General features: G+C 42.5%; 2 protein-coding genes across 2 annotated transcripts; one reads left to right on the forward strand and one right to left on the reverse strand.

Moving 5' to 3' along the window:
* Positions 1-3,382: 3,382 nt before the first annotated feature.
* LOC101595096 (olfactory receptor 51I2) lies at positions 3,383-4,321 on the forward strand. Its single transcript, XM_004650950.2, has one exon. The coding sequence runs from the start codon at positions 3,383-3,385 to the stop codon at positions 4,319-4,321; it is 939 nt and encodes a 312-aa protein (XP_004651007.2).
* A 5,636-nt stretch (positions 4,322-9,957) lies between these two features.
* LOC101595389 (olfactory receptor 51I2-like) lies at positions 9,958-10,902 on the reverse strand. Its single transcript, XM_004650951.2, has one exon. It carries the CDS (start codon positions 10,900-10,902, stop codon positions 9,958-9,960), a length of 945 nt encoding a protein of 314 aa, XP_004651008.2.
* Positions 10,903-20,691: the final 9,789 nt, after the last annotated feature.

The raw sequence follows: 20,691 nt of genomic DNA on the forward strand, positions 1-20,691 counted from the left end.
CAAAAACAAAACAACAACAACAACAAACAAAAAAACTAAAAAAAAAAAAAAAAAAAGCACATCAAAACCAGAAAAAGATCTTAGAGTACAACCTTTAAAAAAGATAGTCATAAAAACATACAAAGAAAAAAAGTGGTCATAAATGAGATACAGGTGTAAACATTGAAATGGATTTTCCAGGCCCATACAGCCAGTATGTGACCTTCCAGCCCAGGATTTTGTCCCCTATTCACCTTGGATCCTACATGGCTTCAGTACCACAAAGATGAAAGATTCTGAAAGAGCAAGGTGTCATTGTTCTTGCATCATTTTCTTGAGATATATATGTCTTGAGCCACTCACCCTCCTTGTTCGATAGTGCCTTGTCCACAAATGTATGCCTGTGTATTCCTTCCTTGATTCCTTAATGCCCTAAAGTCCTGAGTGGGAGAGGGGAATGTCCAATAGTTCTCTGAGTAAATCGTGGTTAATGCCGTGCTGTGAGGCACACTATTATCACTGAGCCTCAGCTCTCACATCTGTCATGAATTAAATAAGTGAACACTTGAACTGTGCTCTGCAGACTACCTGGCATAGAGTGTTGCTAGCCCATAAATCTTCATTTTCTCTGTCTATATTCCTTCATTTGTGGCCACCCAGACAACCCACAACCTCAGTGGTTTCAGAATAAGGGGAGGCTATCCTGGGACTGCCATGCATTCTCTTTTTCTGAAAATTCCAAGCTTAGCTCCCCAGACTCAGCTTGGCTTTGGGGTGAGCCCCCACAGGATCCTGCTGTAAACCTTCCTTCTCCCTTCTCTTTCTCTTCTCTCTGCATCAGCTCTGGCCTCTTCTGATTATCTTCTATGTGGTTGTATACAAGTTATCAGGCTATCTGTAATGGTGCTCACCTACAACCTCAGTACTCAAGAGGCTGGTAGGCCGAAACAGAAGGATCATAAGTTCAAGGCCAGCCAGGGATGCTAATGATAGTGATGATGATAATAATAACAACAATAATGAATGATGAAGTCAGATGGAAGAAATGAATTGCTAACTCAGACCCCGCTTCTGAATCTCAAAACTTCACAGTCCTTGAAGGGCGCAGGTATGCACCAGCTGAGATCTAAGTCTAGAAGAGAAGTGATCATGGTAAATACAGAGGTGGCCCCTGGCTTGTGGGAACCACTGTGCGTGTGAGTTCCTCACTGTCCAGGGAAGTTGAGCAGTTCTTCCTAGGGGCACTGCTGCCTTGCATAGTCTTACGTCATCTCTTGTTGATTTGGACATGCCAGCTCCTGGATTCCTTTCCTCCTCCTCTCCCATCAGAGAGAACTTTCAAAGCATGTGCTAATCTGTCTTTGTCAGAGGCCAGAGGGAAAGAACAAGAATTTCTATTTTTATTTTTTATTTTTGTAACTCAATGAATACAGTCAAGTTGGTACCATTGTTAGCCTCCTCCCTGCCCTCCTCCCTCCATAGAGACCCTCCTTGTTGGAATACATGAGTAGTGCATTGTGGGGTTAGCCTTCAGTTTTGGGTAGGAGGAAATTTTTTTAAGTTTTATTTCTATTTATTTATTTATTTGAGAACAAGAAAGACAGAGGGAGAGAGAGAATGGGCATGCCAGGGCCTCCAGCCATTGCAAACAAACTCCAGACACACGCGCCACCCTGTGCATCTGGCTTACACGGGTCCTGGGGAATCAAACTACAGTCCTTTGGTTTTGCAGGCAAGTGTCTTTACAGCAAAGCCGTCTCTCCAGCTCAGAAAAGGAAATCTTTTATGTGTATATTTTAATTTCAATGCTACTGACTCCAAGACCTTCTTCCATAAACCATTTGATTTCCTATGTGGCTTCTAAGCCATAAAGTTTCAGAAGAAAAAAGAACCTGGGTTCAGCCTTCATCTAGATGTTTTGAGTCTTCCCAAAGGAAGGAGACTTATAAGTCTGAAGCAGATCAGCCAGGTGAAAAGCCTCCCAGCATCCTCTGTCCTTATCTACTTATCTGTTTCAAAACTATCTGCATAATGAGTATATAAGCAATATAATCACTCTCACATCATAAAACAAACAGTTGAAGGAATTAAGTAATATGTGAGCAGCAGTACAAAAATAACCTGGGAGAGAAATATAAATTTCGTGGGGGTTGAAATGAAAGAGCCCTGTGTGGGTGAGTGCAATAACACAGTGGGAAACCTAGAGGCATACAGACAGATGTGCCGTGTGAACAAGCCAACACCTGTGCACACATGAGTGTGTCCATATGTAAATGTTGCTTGTATGAGGACACATGTGCACACCCAAGACTGTGGAAGCCGAGAAAGAATGCTGGAATGTTTGCATAAAAGTAACCTTGTGAGACAGTTAGTGTGAGTGGGGGGTTTGTTGGAGACAAATGGGATCCAGGATAAAACTAACATGAAGCTGCATCTATGTGTCTTTCTGAGTTGTGAACAGTCTGAGAATACATATTGACTGGAACGAGGTGGGGAAGTTTATATTGATCAAACCCCTCCTACAGACTGAGTGGTAGTATACCTATAAAACACTTAGAACTCATAATTTTCCCCAAATAAGATCAACCTTTAGTCTTCACGCAAATATATGAAGGTTTTGAATTTTCTTCCATATTTTTAAAATATTTATTTGCAAGGAGAGTGTGAGAAAATGGGCACACAAAAGCATAGTGCCACTGTAAGCAAACGGCAGAAATATGTCACTTTGTGTATCTGGCTTTACATGGGTACTGGGGACTAGAACTCAGGTCATTAGGCTTTGCAGGCAAGCGCTGTAGTCATTGAGCCATCTCCCCAGCCTCCTTTCTTCAGTCATTCGGCCAATGAAAGCTGATGTACTGAGTTAGTCAACTACCTCCATGTCCTTCTATCCCTTCTCCTTACCACCCAAATACTCACTGTGATTCAAGCTAGCTCTGGAAAGTATTTACACAATTAGTGATAGTTCTGAGCTAAGCAATATTTTCAGGGAAATATTTCAAGAGTTATTGATAACTACCACACCTAATTTCTTTCTGTAACAGCTGTCTTTGAATTACAGTTAACACATTTCTCTTGAATGGTGCTTCTAAAATGCGTGAAAGACGTGGATAATGTGGTGAAAACATGTTCCCCATAGTTATCTGATATTTGTGAAGTACTGGACAATGTCTTTGCTCTGCTATGAAACAGAAAGAAATAGCAACCCAGTCTGTAGCCTGATGATCGTAAGGTATGAAGAAGTTCGCCTGTATTATCCCCAAACCAGTGATTCCATGAGTCTATCAGCTCCCAGCTGCACAGACATTCTCCAGTGTGACTCTTCATTGCTGGTTCCTTGTCCAGAAGTAAAACTCCTTAGAATTCTCTAAGTAAGAAGATCTGACGCTGAAAATACCCTGCCATGGGGGTGTTCAATGCCACTCACCCTGCTTCCTTCCTCCTCACTGGCATCCCAGGTCTGGAAAGCCTTCATCCCTGGCTGGCTGGACCCCTCTGTGTAATGTACGCCACGGCCCTTGGGGGAAACGCAGTGATCCTGAGGGCTGTGCAAGTGGAGCCGAGCCTGCACGCACCCATGTACTACTTTCTTTCCCTGTTGTCTTTCAGCGACGTGGCTATGTCTTTGGCCACACTACCCACTGTGCTTGGAACCTTCTGCTTCAACGCCCGCAGCATTGCTTTTGATGCCTGCCTCATCCAAATGTTCCTCATCCATTCCTTCTCCATGATGGAGTCGGGGATTCTGCTGGCCATGAGCTTCGACCGCTACGTGGCTATCTGTGATCCCTTACACTATGCCACTGTGATCACCAGTGAATTCATTGCTGGGATGGGATTAGCTGTGACTGTTCGCAGCTTTATCACCCTCTTCCCTCTGCCCTTCCTCATCAAGAGGTTACCTATCTGCAGATCCAATGTTCTTTCCCACTCCTACTGCCTGCACCCAGACATGATGAAGCTTGCCTGTGCTGATATCACCATCAACAGCCTCTACGGGCTCTTCGTTCTCGTGTCTACCTTCGGCGTGGACCTGTTCTGTATCTCCCTCTCGTACGTGCTCATTCTGCGCTCTGTGTTGGCCATGGCTTCCCATGAGGAACGACTGAAAGCCCTCAACACGTGCGTGTCACACATCCTGGCTGTACTTGCATTTTACGTGCCAATGGTAGGGGTCTCCACAGTGCACCGTTTTGGGAAGCATGTCCCTCGATACGTACATGTCCTCATGTCCAACGTCTACCTCTTTGTGCCTCCCGTGCTCAACCCTCTCATTTACAGCGTCAAAACCAAGGGGATCCGCCGGGCCGTCTTTCGCATGTTTCACCGCATCAAAATGTGACTGGCCTGCGGGACCTCCGCAGTTGTGTCCCCATGGTCATTGCTGCCAAGTAGAAGACAGATACGTGCCCCTCAAAGTCGGTGAAAAGAAAATTCTTTCACTTTTTCTTTAAGTTCCCTTAGACATGCCTCTAATTTTTTTAAGTGAAATATTGAACACAGTTCAGATGGGATTGTTGAAAGGACTGGTTTGGAGCTTATAGAGTATGCTTCTAAGCAGCAAAGGGCATGCTTCTGTCTTGCTTTGTCATGAACACAGCTTTTACCTTTTAGGGAAAGGGTTGAATGGGTTTATGAGGAGTCAAGAAACTAGGAGTGGGAAGTCTGGTAGAATAGGGTTCCTGATCCTTGGGCTTCATAGCACTCAGAAGTGCTTTGATGATTAACATCTAAGACAGAATTAGAAAAAAAATATACCAATTCATATACTGTGGTATTTCCTGGAATTGGTGTGAACTCAAAAAAATAGGATCATGGCCGGGCGTGGTGCCGCACACCTTTAATCCCAGCACTCGAGAGGCATAGATAGGTGGATTGCCGTGAGTTCAAGGCCACCCTGGGACTATATAGTGAATTCCAGGTCAGCCTTGGCTAGAGTGAGACCCTACCTCGAAAAACCAAAAAATAAAAAAATAGGATAATCTTCAGAAATGCTCAGGCCCCCGGGGCTGGCTGAGCGTCAGCCTCATGACCAGCTCTGCTAGGACGCCATGCTTGACCGCTGCAGCTGGAACTCAGCTGTGCTGACGGCAGCACTCCTCCTCCTGTACAGAACACAGAGACGTCACCTTCTTGGTTGAGTTATAGGCAATAAGGGCATTTCCTCGCCGGAAGGCTCAGCGCACCGTTACCAAGTGCGCCGGCGCACTTGGGACTCAGAACCTCTGTTGTTCCATTTCACTCGCAGATACAAAGGGTCTACTTTGTGGGTGCTTGAGCATTTGAGCACAGCTGGCCAGTGCCTTCCAGACAGCTGCATGGAACATTTGCTCCTAACTGCTTTCAAGGTCTCTGGGAAATATGGAGTGTACTAAGTCAGTGGATATGTTGTGATTGATCATCTTCCTAAGCTCTGACTACTAACCAAGAGTCACTGTCAAAGAATTACCCTTTCAGGAGGACAGGACTATCATGTGGGCATGATATGACATGAGTGTCAGAAACCAAGATGTGGTTTTGTGGTTCTGACATAAACAAGGGCAAGTGGGTGGTTTTGTGCATACGCACGTTTATAAAATAAACGATTTTCCCCCTCGTCTTTCATTGCACATGAAAGATTAGTTCATCAAATATATGTGAGAGGAATTAAAATATCCATGGACTGTTTGATGAACTGGTTGGATTTTTGTGGCTACAATTTAGGTATTGAGTGGACAGCACCTAAACACCTGCCACTTCACTGTAAATCACAAAGCACCAGCCACGTCTGAATCTAAGACACAACCCCGAGCTAAGGCTCCCGACGAATCGCTGGAGACGACGTGCACCCCCATGCAAGCAAGCACCGGCGGTCTCTTCAGGAGAAACAGCAAAGGCAGAGCTGGAGAGCGGACAGCCACCGCCTCCCTTCACTCACCGCTAAGCACGCTGGGCACAGATTCTTCCTAAGACGCGCTCCACCTTCCCTCTAGTAGAAATATCATTTATCACCTTTGATTCGACTCCCACTCTAAAACAGTGTAGAGATTTAGATGGAGACTAATTCTGGTGATAAAGTGTATTTCTATCCTCACTCATCTTAAGGAATGTAAGTTATTCACTCAACAGTGTTTATTAAAACCCATAATGTACCAAATACGGTGTTTGGTATCTGTGACTTAGTCATCTTGTGATGCAGTCATTGCGGATTATGAGAAAAAGCCTATCTGAAAGGTCACAAGAGCAATATGGCCTGTCAGCACGTTGTTTGTTTGTTTGTTTTTTCTCATCTATACATTCCTTTTAGATGTGTTAACTGTCCATAGTAATGGGATTCAGTGTGATATTTTAGTACATGCATACAGCATACCCTGATCAAACTGAGTCTCTTTACCCACCTTTCATTTCCCAGCCTTGAGCAACGACTGGTCTACAACCAGATCATGTTCTCAATTTCTGCGCAGAAGAAAGAATGGGCAATGCTGGGCTTTTTTCATTTTGAGTGGCTGCAGTGTGGTGGGAGGGCCCCATTGACGGGTGTGTTGGAAATGTTCACATGACTTGTATGAGGTCAGAACATGGGCTGAGCACCAAAAGCAATATAGCTAAAGAGGATGCAAGCTGGAAGAAATAAGGGTTCTAACCCAGGGCCTCACACATGCCAGGCAACTGATCCACCACTGACCTCTCTCCCCATCTTTCATATTAGTCTTAATAGCCAAGCCTGTTACCTTTGACTGAGACAAATTCTTCTATAAATGTTGAACAGGTTAGAATTTGAAACATGATAACCTTACTTATTCTATATCAGGAACAATATAAAAATGAGATCTGCCTACATTTGAAAACATTTAGAAACGTAAACCAAATAAATCTAAAACTTACATAAATTCCTGCTGAGTAGACCTATTCAAACCGTTATATGAGTAGGTAGGTTATAGGTACCATATCTGAAATGTTTCACAAATTATTTATTCAATAAGGAATGGAGACATATAGAAAGGACAACTCAATTGTTAAAATTCAAATATCTATCAGGATATTTCTACAAATAACATAAAAATAAACATTTCTGGTTATAAAGGTAAAAAAAAGTTCTTGGAAAATCCAACAGGATTAAATTGAGCAAGTTTACTTTTAAACAAGCTTAGATTTATTTTCAAAATAATTTCTTTCTTTCTTTTTCTATTTTTTCTATTTTAAATATATTTATGTATTTGAGAAAGAGACAGAGAGAGAATGAGCACACCAGTGCCTCCAGCCACTGCAAACGAACTCCAGATGCATGTGCCCCCTTGTATATCTGGCTTAGGTAGGTCCTGGGGAATCAAACCAGGATCCTTTGGCTTTACAGACAAATGCCTTAACTGCTAAGCCATCACTCCAGCCCTTTTTTTGTTTTGTTTTGTTTTTCAAGATAGGGTCTCACTCTGGCCCAGACTGGCCTGGAATTCACTATGTAATCTCAGGGTGGTGATCCTCCTACCTCTGCCTTCTGAGTGCTGGGATTAAAGGCTTGTGCAACCATGCCCGGTTCAAAATAATTTCTTGATGAAACCTCTCAGTCCATACAGAAATATATAAACAGTTTCAAAATTATCATTTACATAGAAGTTCATAAACTATGTAAAATGCTTATCCTATTAATTTTAACTAATAAATTTTAATCTCAGGGGAAATAAAAAGCTTTTATTTTTCCACAAGTCTCGGTTATGGAGCTGGTCCAAATTTACTAGGCGGCTGAAAAACTGAATAGAAAATTTATGACAGAATTATCTTTTAATATGACAAGAACATTCACTTCCCATTTCCATGCCGTGTCATGTAACTAAATAGTGTAGCTGAAACTAAGTTTCAGTTTTTAAAAAGCAAAAAAAAAAAAAAAAAAAAACTAGCCAGGAACAATGGCACACGCCTTTAATCCCAGCACTGGCAGAGGTAGGAAGATCGCTGTGAGTTTGAGGCCACCCTGAGAATACATAGTGAATTCCAGGTCAGTCTGGGCCAGAATGAGACCCTGCCTTGAAAAACCAAACCAAAAACAAAACAACAAAAACAAAACCTACTCACCAATATATTCCTAATTCAGATACAGATAACTGATATGTGAGAGAGAGAGAGACGTTCCTTTGACTCTGGGCTGCGGGTTAGTCTTCGTTCTTGGTGGTGGTCTTTTAAATTTGCTTATGAGCTGTCCTTTTCTGCTCTCTGTGTGTGAAGGACGGTATTCCAGGGGGACGGGGAAGATCATGGGGGGCAGAGGAGGGGGAAGGGCTCTTCTGCTGTCTTTGCTTGTGCTTTGCTCTGTCCTGGAGCACGCACAGCCTCCCCTCTGCTCGCTCCAGCACCCTGCAGGCGCCGCTTCCAGGCATCCCCAACTTGAGAAGCGTCTGCCCTTCCAGACCCCAATTTACCTGCTTCTCCCACACTCTCCCTTGGAAACTCCTTTGCCTCTTTGTTTCTTAATGTGCCTTTCCCCTTTGGACTGAGGCTACATTCTTTTGGGAGAGCTCATTTGCTGGACGCTTCTGTGATTTGTAAATGCTTGGGACCATAAGCGCACTCCTTGGCCCTCCTGTATCCGTGGGCCTTGGAAACCATAAGGTTTGTTCCCAGTTCCAGCCCCGAGTCATGAAGCCTTCTACTCTCAGGTTTCAACATGCGATATAGTTGCCACCTACTGGGCATAGTATTCCTAGGATTTCTCTGTTACCTAGTTATGTCAAAGGCATCATCTGTGGGTTTCCATTTTGCTTAATTTTTCTATCCTTATGGCTTAATTTGGCATGCAAGAGATGTTTAGGTGCAATTCATATCTTTTCTTCTCTTGCGATTAGGCCATGATTATGTTACTTGGATGCTAGTGGCTTTATTTTAGGCAAATTAGTCTATGATTTTATGAGGAAAAAGGGTACAGTCATACCACTTTTTAAAATTGGGTGCTGGAGAGATGGCTTAGCAGTTAAGTGCTTGACTGTGAAGCCTAAGGACCCTGGTTCGAGGCTTCATTCCCCAGGACCCTCATAAGCCAGATACACAAGGTGGTGCATGCATCTGGAGTTTGTTTGCAGTGACTGGAGACCCTGAAGCGCTTATTCTCTCCCTCTCTTTCTTTCTCTCTCTCTGTCTTTCTCTGTCTGTTGCTGTCAAATAAATAAAAATTTTTAAAAAATTGCCTAAATGTCCGCTCTCCCAGTTAGCCCGTCCTCAATGTTGAGTTATATCATGGTCTTCCAGTGTCCAGTGAACTCACCACACCCCTGAGCTTAATTCTACCAGTGTCCACCTGCCTGAATGGTCTGGGGTGTTTTGCTTTCCATAGATCTCAGAGGGCTTGTCTCTCTCCACAGCTGTAATTCTGTGATCACCCTGGCATGTTTCAGCTTCTCTCCTCTGAGATTCCAGCAGCTGTGGGCCACACTGCCTCTGCTGCTGAAATGGACTTGCCCCTCATCCTACATTAGTCAACAACAGTAGCTTTCTTTCCAATTTCAGTGTTTACCAGCTTCCCAGGGGAAGTGTAATCCTCCATCCAGTTATGTCTGGGCAATGACAGCACATACAAATTTATTGAAACAGCTATCATGTATAACCGGTATTCCAAACTATTATTCCTTTAGCAGTTCTTGAGTGATACCTATGTCCTCAAGGAACAGGAATCCCAATTTAAACTGCATATACTAGTTTTTTTTGAGATTTACTTGAAAGCATAGATATTATTAGTGTATTGGGACCAAAAGAAAAAATCTATTTCAACCCACTTTCCTTTGTTGGATCTGAGAGAAGAAATTTGTGATAACTGACATAGCTAATCACAGCGCATAGCCAAGATGATCCCATTTGTAGGTTGTAGTTACGCTGTATGATGAGAGTAATGGCAAACACCCAATTGTAAGTTCGTGTCTCAACGATTCAACAGCTCCAACAGCCTAGCCCAGTGCACCCAAACATTAACAACAAACCTCCGAAAGTATGGGGTGTTTCAAAGTTTCTCTCTGGTCAGAGCTTAGGGCCCAGCAGCATCTTGTGCAGCCTTCTGCGAATCTCCTTGGTCTTGATGGAGTAGATGATTGGATTGAGCATCGGAGGCACAAAGAGATAGATGAGAGACATGAACTTGTGCACGTACTCCGGGGCGCGCGTCACAAACCGGTGGACCATTGACACGCTGACCATGGGCACGTAGAAGATGAGCACAGCACAGATGTGGGACACACACGTGTGGAGCGTCTTAAGCCTCTCCTCCCGGGAGGCGATGGCCAGCACGGAGCGCAGGATGAGTACGTAGGACAGGAGAATGAGCACCGAGTCTACGCCAAAGGCAGAGACGACAATGAACAGCCCGTACATGCTGTTGAGGGTGGTGTCCCCACAGGGCAGGCGGATCAGGTCTGGATGCAAGCAGTACGAATGGGTCAGAACATTGGCCTTACAGAAGGGAAGCCTCTTCAGGAGGAAAGGAAGTGGGAAGACCATGCAAAAGCTGCGGAGGATGACGGATATGCCCATATGGGCCACACGGGCCTCCGTGAGCACGGAGGAATACTTCAGTGGGTTACAGATGGCCACATAGCGGTCAAAACTCATGGCCAGCAGGATCCCAGACTCCATCCAGGAGAAAAAGTGGATGAAGAACATCTGGGCCAAGCAAGCCTCAAAAGCAGTCTCCGGGACATGGAAGCACATGGAAGCCAGCACTGTGGGCAGCGTAGAAAAGGACACACCCAGGTCATTGACAGACAGAAATGACAGGAAGTAGTACATTGGCTGGTGCAAGCTCTGCTCTTCCTTTATGATGAAGAGAATCAGGGAGTTGCCTAGGATGGAGATAACATAAAGCAGCAAGAGAAGAGCAGTGAGCCAGGGCTCCAGGCGCTCCAGCTCTGGGAAGCCTGTTAGCATGAAGTTGTTGGTATTTGATGTGTTAGTCAGGAAGCTGCCCATGAGGTGTGATGAATGGCTATGAAAATAGAACAGAACGAAGTGAGGTTGGCGGAGGTAAAGGCGAGGGGCAGGGATATTTACTACCTCCAGGTAGAAATGACAATCGTCCTTAGATCTCAACACCAAAGACCATGGGAAGATTGGAAAAGAACAGATTATACTTCAGACCTTTTATTGGTTAACACCACCCCCAGACCTACAGTCTTTCCCCAGGACTGAGGAATTCACATGTCTTTTGTTCAACTTTAGGAGCTAACAGCAAAAGAAACAATAAGCAATAACAAGCGTACTGTCCTTTTATAATCTTTCGAGTATTCAGCCATTTCTCTGCTATGTTTCACAACTAATATTTTCAAATTATTTTCTGCTCATATCATCCTAATTTCTCCACTGTATGTTAGTGACCCTAAATTTATGCTTCTAGCCAAGCTTTTCTTCTAGCTATTGGCTTATAATTGTCTATAGCTGTAATTGACAAATTGTTACAGCTGATTGGCTTATACAGCATAGGCAAAGTTCAGCTTTTTGTCTCTCACCACACTTGATCTTTTTGGATGCTCACCATCTCACTAACTCTTTGTCCTTTCATCCATATCCTCATGTAAGAAAAATCTAGAAAGCATCCTTAGCCCCTCTCACCCACCCCGATTCACAGATCTAGCTCACCCATTCTTACTTTCCTAATATACACTGAATACTAGCTTCTCTTCTTCAACTCACATGCAGTGGTAATCTATCCCCCAGCATCTGTAACAAGGATACCAGAACCTTCTTTAATGACTACCTATCTTTTTTTTATTTTTTTTTTAAGTTTTTATTAGCATTTTCCATGATTATTAAAAAAAATCCCATGGCAATTCCCTCCCTGCCCACCCCCCACACTTTCCTCTTTGAAATTCCATTCTCCATCATTAATGACTAGCTATCTTAATATGATTCCTTTCTCTAATCCATTCTCCATCAAGCAACCAAAATACTTGTGTATAATGTAAATAAAATGATGCTACACTCCAAAAAAACTGAAGTAGACCTTTTAGGTCTACTGAACCCAACATGGCTCAGGGAAATTTGCGGAAGAGGGGGCAGAATGATTGGTAGAACCACATGTTGGGTCATTATGCACAGAGAAACTGTCTCTTACCCATAACTGATGGCTAACCTCACAATGCACAACCCATATTCTCCAGTGAGGAGGGTCCCTGTGGAGGGGGGAAGACAGGAAGGAGGCTAGTGATGGTATCAACACTGTGTACATAACTAATTTTTAAAAAGTAAAAATAAATAAATGCTTTAATACCTTCACTTACATTTTTATATTTTTTGTTCATTTTTTATTTATTTATTTGAGAGCGACAGACACAGAGAGACAGATAGAGGGAGAGAGAGAGAATGGGCGCGCCAGGACCTCCAGCCTCTGCAAACGAACTCCAGATGTGTGCGCCTCCTTGTGCATCTGGCTAACGTGGGACCTGGGGAACCGAGCTTCGAACCGGGGTCCTTAGGCTTCACAGGCAAGTGCTTAACTGCTAAGCCATCTCTCCAGCCCCACTTACATTTTTAAAGTAAGAATTTAAACCCTTAACATGTCACGTGGCAGTGGAAGCAATACCTAGGACCTTATCTCTTCCAATTATTCTAACCTTTCACTCTCATGCCAATAACTTTGTGTTATATCACCTTATACACGTTCTTTTATTGTTTTTAATACTAATAATTATAAGGATATAGTATATATTTGTTTATTTAGTTCTTTCACACTAAATAAATTATAAACTCTCATAATTATTTGTTCATTCTCATCTTCTCCCAGATGATTAGGCAAGCAAATTTACAGAGAGTTCTAGACTAGCTCAGACAAGCAAAATAACTGTTCAATATCTGAGTCTGAGCTCATCTTTACCACACAGCAGCTTCCAATTTATATAATGAATACACTTATTTTCACATTTACAGAATAGAAAAAGTATTTCAGAGTAAAAATTTCAAATTCGTATTCAAATCCCCATGCAAGACATGCCCCGGACAAATGACAGCCAAGAAAATAGCGATAAAGGAGGTTACTTAGGGGTGAAATTCTCTGATCCTAACTCCAAACTATCCTCTCATTTCCAACCAGTTTCCCAAACAAAGGCTCTCTTCTTTTGTCTCACTATGCTATCTAATGAACATATTGGAGTACGAGTTAGTCATACTGAAGCACTGATCCCAGCACAAAATAGATGTCTCTCCGAGCCAGGGATACTCATACCAAAACCTGCAGAGTAAATCTTTACAATCATCCAGCATGGAGTAGGGGGTGGAGGCTGCAGACCCTAATGGCTGAATGGAATGTGAGTATTTAGGCATAGAAGTGATGTGTAGGGGGAAAAATGTTATCCTTTAAACATAAGTCAGACTTTCCTTGAAGTCTATATAGCCCAGCCCCCTTAGGATTCTGAAGCTAAAATGAGGTGTCTGAGGTGTCTGTGAGGGAAGAGCTGAAGTTCCACTTACCTCCTCATATAGACCCAGTGATGGGAGGAGAGTCAAGTGAGACGCTTACTCAAGGGAGAAACATCAGAGATTCAACATACTCTGCACATAGCTCTGCCTTCTGCGGACTTCTGTCTTTACTCCCTACTCTGAGATCTATAAACCTGCCTGGTAAGAGTCCTCTGGGCCTGGCAAGTCCAGCTCAAAGAGATGGCAAGGGAGACAGAGAGTGAAAACTCTTTGAGAGGGAATCAGAGTTAATGACTCCCCTATGCTCTGTCACCTCTCTCCCCTAGAGAATTCAAAACAATTAAGAATGAGAACTAGGGCTGGAGAGATGGCTTAGCAGTTAAGCGTTTGCCTGTGAAGCCTAAGGACCCCAGTTCAAGGCTCGGTTCCCCAGGTCCCACGTTAGCCAGATGCACAAGGGGGCGCACGCGTCTGGAGTTCGTTTGCAGAGGCTGGAAGCCCTGGCGCGCCCATTCTCTCTCTCTCTCCCTCTATCTGTCTTTCTCTCTGTGTCTGTCGCTCTCAAATAAATAAATAAAAAATTAAAAAAAAAAAAAAAAAGAATGAGAACTAGATTCCCCTGCAGTGATCAATATATGTAGCTCCTCACGTTGTAGAACTGATGCCCATAAACAATTCATTCAGTAAATCAGCCACAGAGCTAGATTGAATCACAGCCCCAAGGATTCTCTCTGACTCTTAGGCTATGACATTTTCCATTAACCATGCCACAACTCATATAGGTTTCGAGAAAGAAAATAATAAAGCCACAAACAGCCTCGTTGTGTAGTCAGAAAGCAGGGTAGCACTTTGGTTTGCCTAAGCCTGCGCTGGTCGTCACTTGGGAAGTCTTGTTCCACAGGAAACCCACCGGCAAACTGACAGTTCCTTCCCTCATGACCGAAATGCAGTTCATAACCCACTCCTTGTCTGAGTGAGCAGCGTTAAGGTCGACAGGTTTGCTCCAATTTCAAGTTGTTTACTTTTAAAATGAAGCGTCACAAAGTTCTGGGAACACTGCAGAGGAAGACAAAGAAAGAGTGCAAGGCTACAGGCTGAGAACTGTTATCCAGACATGAACTGGCAGATACATTCATGACCTCACAGGGTTGCCATTTCCCGACAAGACATGCCCAATTCTGAGCCAATCAACATTTTGACATAGAGTACAGAGGAGAACAAGAAGAAAAGTACTGTTTGAATAAAGAGGGGGATGGGTGGCAGAGGGAAGACAGAGAGGATATTAGGACAAGAATATGATCAACTTACCATACATTGATGTATTAAAGTCCTCAGTAAAATGTTAAAAATGAAAGCTGGGTATGGTGGCGCACGCCTTTAATCCCAGCACTCATGAGGCAGAGGTAGGAAGATCGCTGTGAGTTTAAGGCCACCCTGAAATCACATAGTGAATTTCAGGTCAGCCTGGACTAGAGTGAGACCCTACCTCAAAAAACCAAAAATAAAAAAAAGTTAAAAAAGATATAATTTCGGGCTGGAGAGATGGCTTAGCGGTTAAGCGCTTGCCTGTGAAGCCTAAGGACCCCGGTTCGAGGCTCGGTTCCCCAGGTCCCACGTTAGCCAGATGCACAAGGGGGCACACGCGTCTGGAGTTCGTTTGCAGAGGCTGGAAGCCCTGGCGCGCCCATTCTCTCTCTCTCCCTCTATCTGTCTTTCTCTCTGTGTCTGTCACTCTCAAATAAATAAATAAATAATTTTAAAAAAAAAAGATATAATTTCTATAGATCTGGGCAAAAATGAACAATATCACATAGAAAGTTCTTATAAGACAAAAGCCATTGTAAAGACTTGTTAGGCTTCCATCTATCAAAAAGAAGTTGACTAGGCAGTGAAGACAAGTTGGCTTTAAGGAAAGACTAACTTCCAAGATACTAGTTTAAAGTTTTAAAACTAGAAGATTCCTTGGGCCATCTTATGCCACAGCCAAGCTTTGTAAAGGAGAAAATGAGACTATAAAATCAAAATACAAAAAAAAAAAAAGAAAGAAGAAACTCACACGATTTTAAGCAAGTTTGTTATTTTCTGATGGGCTACATTCTTAGCTGTCCTTGGGCCATGTGTAGCTCAAGGATTGCGAGTTAGGTATACCTACTAGAGGTTTAAAATTGACTGATATTCACATACCTGATTAAAATAGTTTTTGTTTTGTTTTGTTTGTTTTGTTTTTAGAGAAGGCGATGCTCCGATTACTTTGAATCTGTCACCTCCCCAAAAAAGGAGTATCATGGGTTTTAAATGACTGGTCTAGTTAGCTCAGATTAATGAAATCAGATGGGGGTCAGTAGTATACATAAAAAGTTCTGGCTTTTTATTTCAAACTATTATTCTCCTTTGACTACATGGAAAACATTCTAGGTCATGGTTGTCACATGAGGAGAGTATAGTGTATCCCCAATACACACAAAACTCCCAGAGCATGAGGGAAGGAAGCTCTTGGAGTTCCCCTGGGAAGGGGGAACAGCACAGCCCAACCCACATCTTTGTTTCCATTTTGTCATAAAAGTATACCCCCAAATCCAACAGCACCAATAAATTACACAGAACAAATATTTGTCTATATTTCATATTACTGTACACAGCCTTCTTACTCCATTACTTCCTTTATTGTTCAATATTATAAATACACTTGCATACAATTTAAAGTATACATTAAATCTGACCAAAAGTCAATATTACCAAAAAGTCTCATCTTTTATTTTATTTGTTTATTTGAGAGAAATAGGGAGAGAGAGAGAGAGAGAATGGACATGCCAGAGCCTCTAGCCCTTGCAAATGAGTTCCACACACATGTACCACCTTGTGCATCTGGCTTATATGGGTCCTGGGGAGTTGAATATGTGTCCTTGGCTTTGTAGGCAAGTATCTTAACTGCTAAGCCATCTCTCCAGCCCAACAGTCTGATCTTTTAACATAATTTACATGCAACTAAGTTCAACTTTTTTTAAATATTTTATTTATTTATTTGAGAGAGAGAAAGAGAGAGAATGGGCATGCCAGGGCCTTCAGCCACTGCAAATGAACTCCAGGTGCATGCGCCCTCTTGTTATCCTGGCTTAAGAGGTGGGTCCTGGAGAGTCAAACCAGGATCCTTTGGCTTTGCAGACAAACACCTTAACTGCTAAGCCATCTCTCCAGCCCAATCATCTCACTCATTTTAAAGGCAAGCTGGATAGCATGTATATGTAAAATAAACATTGGTGTTCACAGAATGTGTGTGTGCATGACTTTAAAATCATTGAAACCAGGTATGGTGGTGCACCCCTTTAATCCCAGCACTTTGCCATGAGTTTGAGGCCACCCTGAGACTACATACTGAATTCCACGTCAGCATGGGCTAGAGTGAGACCCTACCTCAAAAAGCAAACAAATGAAAAAAATCATTTAAAAATAATCTTTGGGAAACAAATTCCAATCTCTAGTATGACAGTGTTTCCGTGGTATACTTAATTTCTAGGGCAATGTGTTTCTTTAAAGAAGGATAAGGAAAAAATATTGTAACAAAATGATAGGTTAATTATAATAATGTATACTTTTGAATTTTAAAATAAAATTGCGGAAGAGGTAGTAGAAAGAATGTAAGAGCCAAAGGAAGGGCACCACTCCTTACAATGCAGCTGCTTGGGCAGAAATTGGCCTTGATATCCATGACCTCTCTGTGCCTAGCAACACCTTCACAAGGCCCTCATAATAGGAGAAGAAGACAGTGACATCAAAATAACAGAGAGACTAATGGAGAGGGGGAGGGGATATGATGGAGAGCGGAGTTCTGAAGGGGAGAGTTGAGGAGGGGAAGGAATTATCATGGTTTATTTTCTGTTGTCAATTAACTCAAAAGAAGAAGAAAATTGAGCATTTTTTGGTAAATTATGGCTCTTTATACCTTCCCCAACCCCATTGTTTTAAAGAATACCTTCTGTGATGCTGTCCTCAAACATGTGAGAGCAGGAATCCAGCTCCTAAGTACAGCAATGTAAAGGAAATTAAACCCTCCTTGTCAGAACAGGTATGGAAAACCAAAGTTCACGGATTTAGAGGCTCCTCAAGACTGGGTTCCCAGCAGTATTTTGCAGAGCCTCAGGCGGATCTCTTTAGTTTTGACGGAATAGATGACAGGGTTGAGCGCTGGAGGCACAGACAGGTAAACGAGGGGCAGGAGCATGTGCATGCGCTGCGGGGCACGCCTTCCCTAGCTGGCAGCCAGAGACACGCCCACCATGTGTGACACGCACGTGTGCAGGGTCTTCAGCCGCTCCTCCCGGGAGGCAAGAGCAAGAACGGCGCAGAGTATGAGCACGTAAGAGAGAAGAATGACCGCAGAATCCAGGCCAAACGTAGAGATGACGATGAATAAGCCAAAGATATCATTAATGGTGATGTCCCCGCAGGACGGGTGGATCAGATCCGGATGCACCAGGTGATGGCTGATGAACCTACTGAGCCGAGTGCCACTGTCAGCCCCTGTCTCTGTTTCATCCCACCTGTGGCCTTCGCTTACAATGATGACAATTTCCCAGTAAATCTCTTACCACCTCCATAATTCGTATCTAATCAGAAGGGTAATATGTTCGGAGGGAAATATGAAAATTCACTCTTCTCATTAGAAACTCTGGTGCTGCTCATTAAACTAACAAATTCAAACACATTAGCCTAGAATTAAAAGTCTCTATGATCAGTACTTGATATTTCTAGCTTCAGTCCTTAAAATTATTGACCTCATGCCTCCAGGTACCCAGTCTGATTGCTACTATCCAAGTTTTACTTGTAGTTCTCCAGTTCCTAGCACCTTCCCTGACTTCATTCACATCATCTTCCAGAGGAAACCAAACACAGAAAGACATGTATCACATATTTTGCCATATGCAAAAATCTAAGATTTTATAAGCTGAGTACTATCTGAAAGCAGAAGAGGGAATAGGGCAGGGGAATGGGAATGGGAAGAGAGCAAAATAGGAATTGAGAGAGAAAAGAGCCATACATATACAGGCATGGTGGTAAATGCCTTTAATCCCAGGACTTGGGAGGCAGAAGTAGGAGGATCTCTGAGAGCTCAAGACCACTCTGAAACTACATAGTGAATTCCAGGACAGCCTGAACCAGAGTGAGACCCTACCTTGAAACCCAAAATAAATAAATAAATAAAAATTTTACATATATACATACACACACACACACACACACACATATATATACATACATATATACATATATATATGTGTGTGTGTGTGTGTGTGTGTGTGTATATATATATATATATATATACACATACACACAGAAAACCCATTAATCTGAATAATCAACATCAATTAATTAAGTTAAAAATAAAATTAAGGGGCTGGAGGAATGAATTAGTGGTTAAGGCACTTGCCTACAAAGCCAGATTCCAGGTTCAATTTCCCCAATACCCACATAAGCCAGATGCACAAGGGGTGGGGGCATTCATGTGGAGTTTGTTTGCAGTGGCTGGGAGCCCTGGTGTGCTCTCTCTCTCTCTCTCTCTCTCTCTCTCTCTCTCTCTCTCTCTCTCTTTCTCTCTCTCAAATAAATAAATAAATAAAGATTAATAATAAAATAAAATTAAGGAAAACATTCATTTTTCAGGGTTGTGACCCATGAGTGACTATCACAAGGAGTGGGAATTCTCTCTTCCCCTTGTATCACTAGGCCTCCATCTTTTGTGGAAACTTCTCTGCATGGCCTCATCCCAGTACTGTGAATCCTTTCTTCTCTACAGATCTCTGATGAGCTCTAAGAACTCAACCCGGACTTACAGTTTCACTCTCTGCTGTGTAGTTTCATCTTAGGGAAAGGAATTGACCACAAGAGGTACTCAATAAGTTATTAATGTTTTATTCACATGTTGTAAATCAGAAATGCTCTAAATTTATATAATAGGATGGTAAAAAGCCAAAACTGAATAGTTGTGTAAACAGAACCAATTTTTTCTGATTTTGCAACTCTGAGTTGCAATGCCTACTCTCTGCTCTACCTAGGTCTTCTCATCTGCCTTTGCTCCTCCAGCTGCCTTCCTCTGTGCTTTCTTCCCAGGGTGCATCTTAATTGTATATTGTTTAGCACTCCTTTTCCTATTTTACTTCTCCATGTATCTCTACCAGCCATAAACAGAATCCTATGAACTACAATCTCTTTTAAAGTTTAGAGAGACTTTATTAGATTAAGATATGGGAAGAAGAGAGAGTATTAAGAGCTTCTGTGTATGAGAAGGTAAGAAGAGTTAGATCCCTCAATAGTACAGAGAGTCCACGCCCATGAAAGGAGGTTAAGCCCACTAGAGACCCAAATTGGAGTCATTTAACAGTCCTGAATGGGGGCTGAGCTAACCAACCACAATCTTTTAACATTTAGCACACAAACAAGTGGTTTCTGAAACAGTCTATGAATTTTTTTTTTATTTATGCTTGATACTAGATTTTTCTGAGAAAGGTATGGGAGGGAGGGTGCTAATTCATATCAAGGCATTTACATTCAAAATATACCATAATGGAATATTCCTCCTGGGAAAGTTACATATGAAGAAGAAAAAGTGGCACACTTTCTGAGAACAAAATAACAGATAGAAAGTAGAAAAACAGAAATGATGAGGAAGAAAGCATACAGAAAAAATAATATTACATAGGGACAGATTATGAAGGATAGCCCCTGGATTTCTGAGCTCCGCAGAGTGCCTGCAAGCTTGAATGTGGAGCATCAGTAACTAAGCTTACCTGCCTGAGGTTGTAAGATATAGAGAAAAGTAGAGCAGTACTGGGGGACACTCACAAGCCCTGCCCCAGTTACTTCTTTCTACTGTCTGTCTTAACCAATATATGTCTCCATCCAGGAAGTCCCTTAGTTTACCATCAGCTCAGGTGTTCATGGGCTTCTGGGAATACGAAGCATCAGCAGTGCCTGCAGCTCCAGAATTTAGCTCCACAATTCTTGAGGGATTATGCAGAAATAAGAAATACCAAAACTGAAAGAGACCTGTAAGGCCATTGTGGCTAATCACCATTCACAGATGTGAGTTAAGCAAACACCTCCAATTTAGATAGCTTGATAATGGCAGAATAGTCCAAACTAATTTTTCTAATTCAGCTTATTGCCTTTCTACCACATATACATACATACATACTCCACAAAAAATAACTGACTGCTATAAACAGAATTTTATAAACTTAACACAAGTTAATCAGGGTTTATAAATTCTCACCTGACTTATCCATGTACTTGACCTGAACCCTGACAAGGTTTGGCAACACAGCCTTGCTAATAAAATACAGAATGAGAATA

This window comes from Jaculus jaculus, chromosome 3, assembly GCF_020740685.1.
Source record: "Jaculus jaculus isolate mJacJac1 chromosome 3, mJacJac1.mat.Y.cur, whole genome shotgun sequence".
Classification (NCBI taxonomy): domain Eukaryota; kingdom Metazoa; phylum Chordata; class Mammalia; order Rodentia; family Dipodidae; genus Jaculus; species Jaculus jaculus.

What these genes read in the sequence shown, in the direction of transcription:
- LOC101595389 (XM_004650951.2), bottom strand. Translation starts at nt 10,902, where the DNA reads ATGGGCAGCTTCCTGACTAACACATCAAATACCAACAACTTCATGCTA.
- LOC101595096 (XM_004650950.2), top strand. Translation starts at nt 3,383, where the DNA reads ATGGGGGTGTTCAATGCCACTCACCCTGCTTCCTTCCTCCTCACTGGC.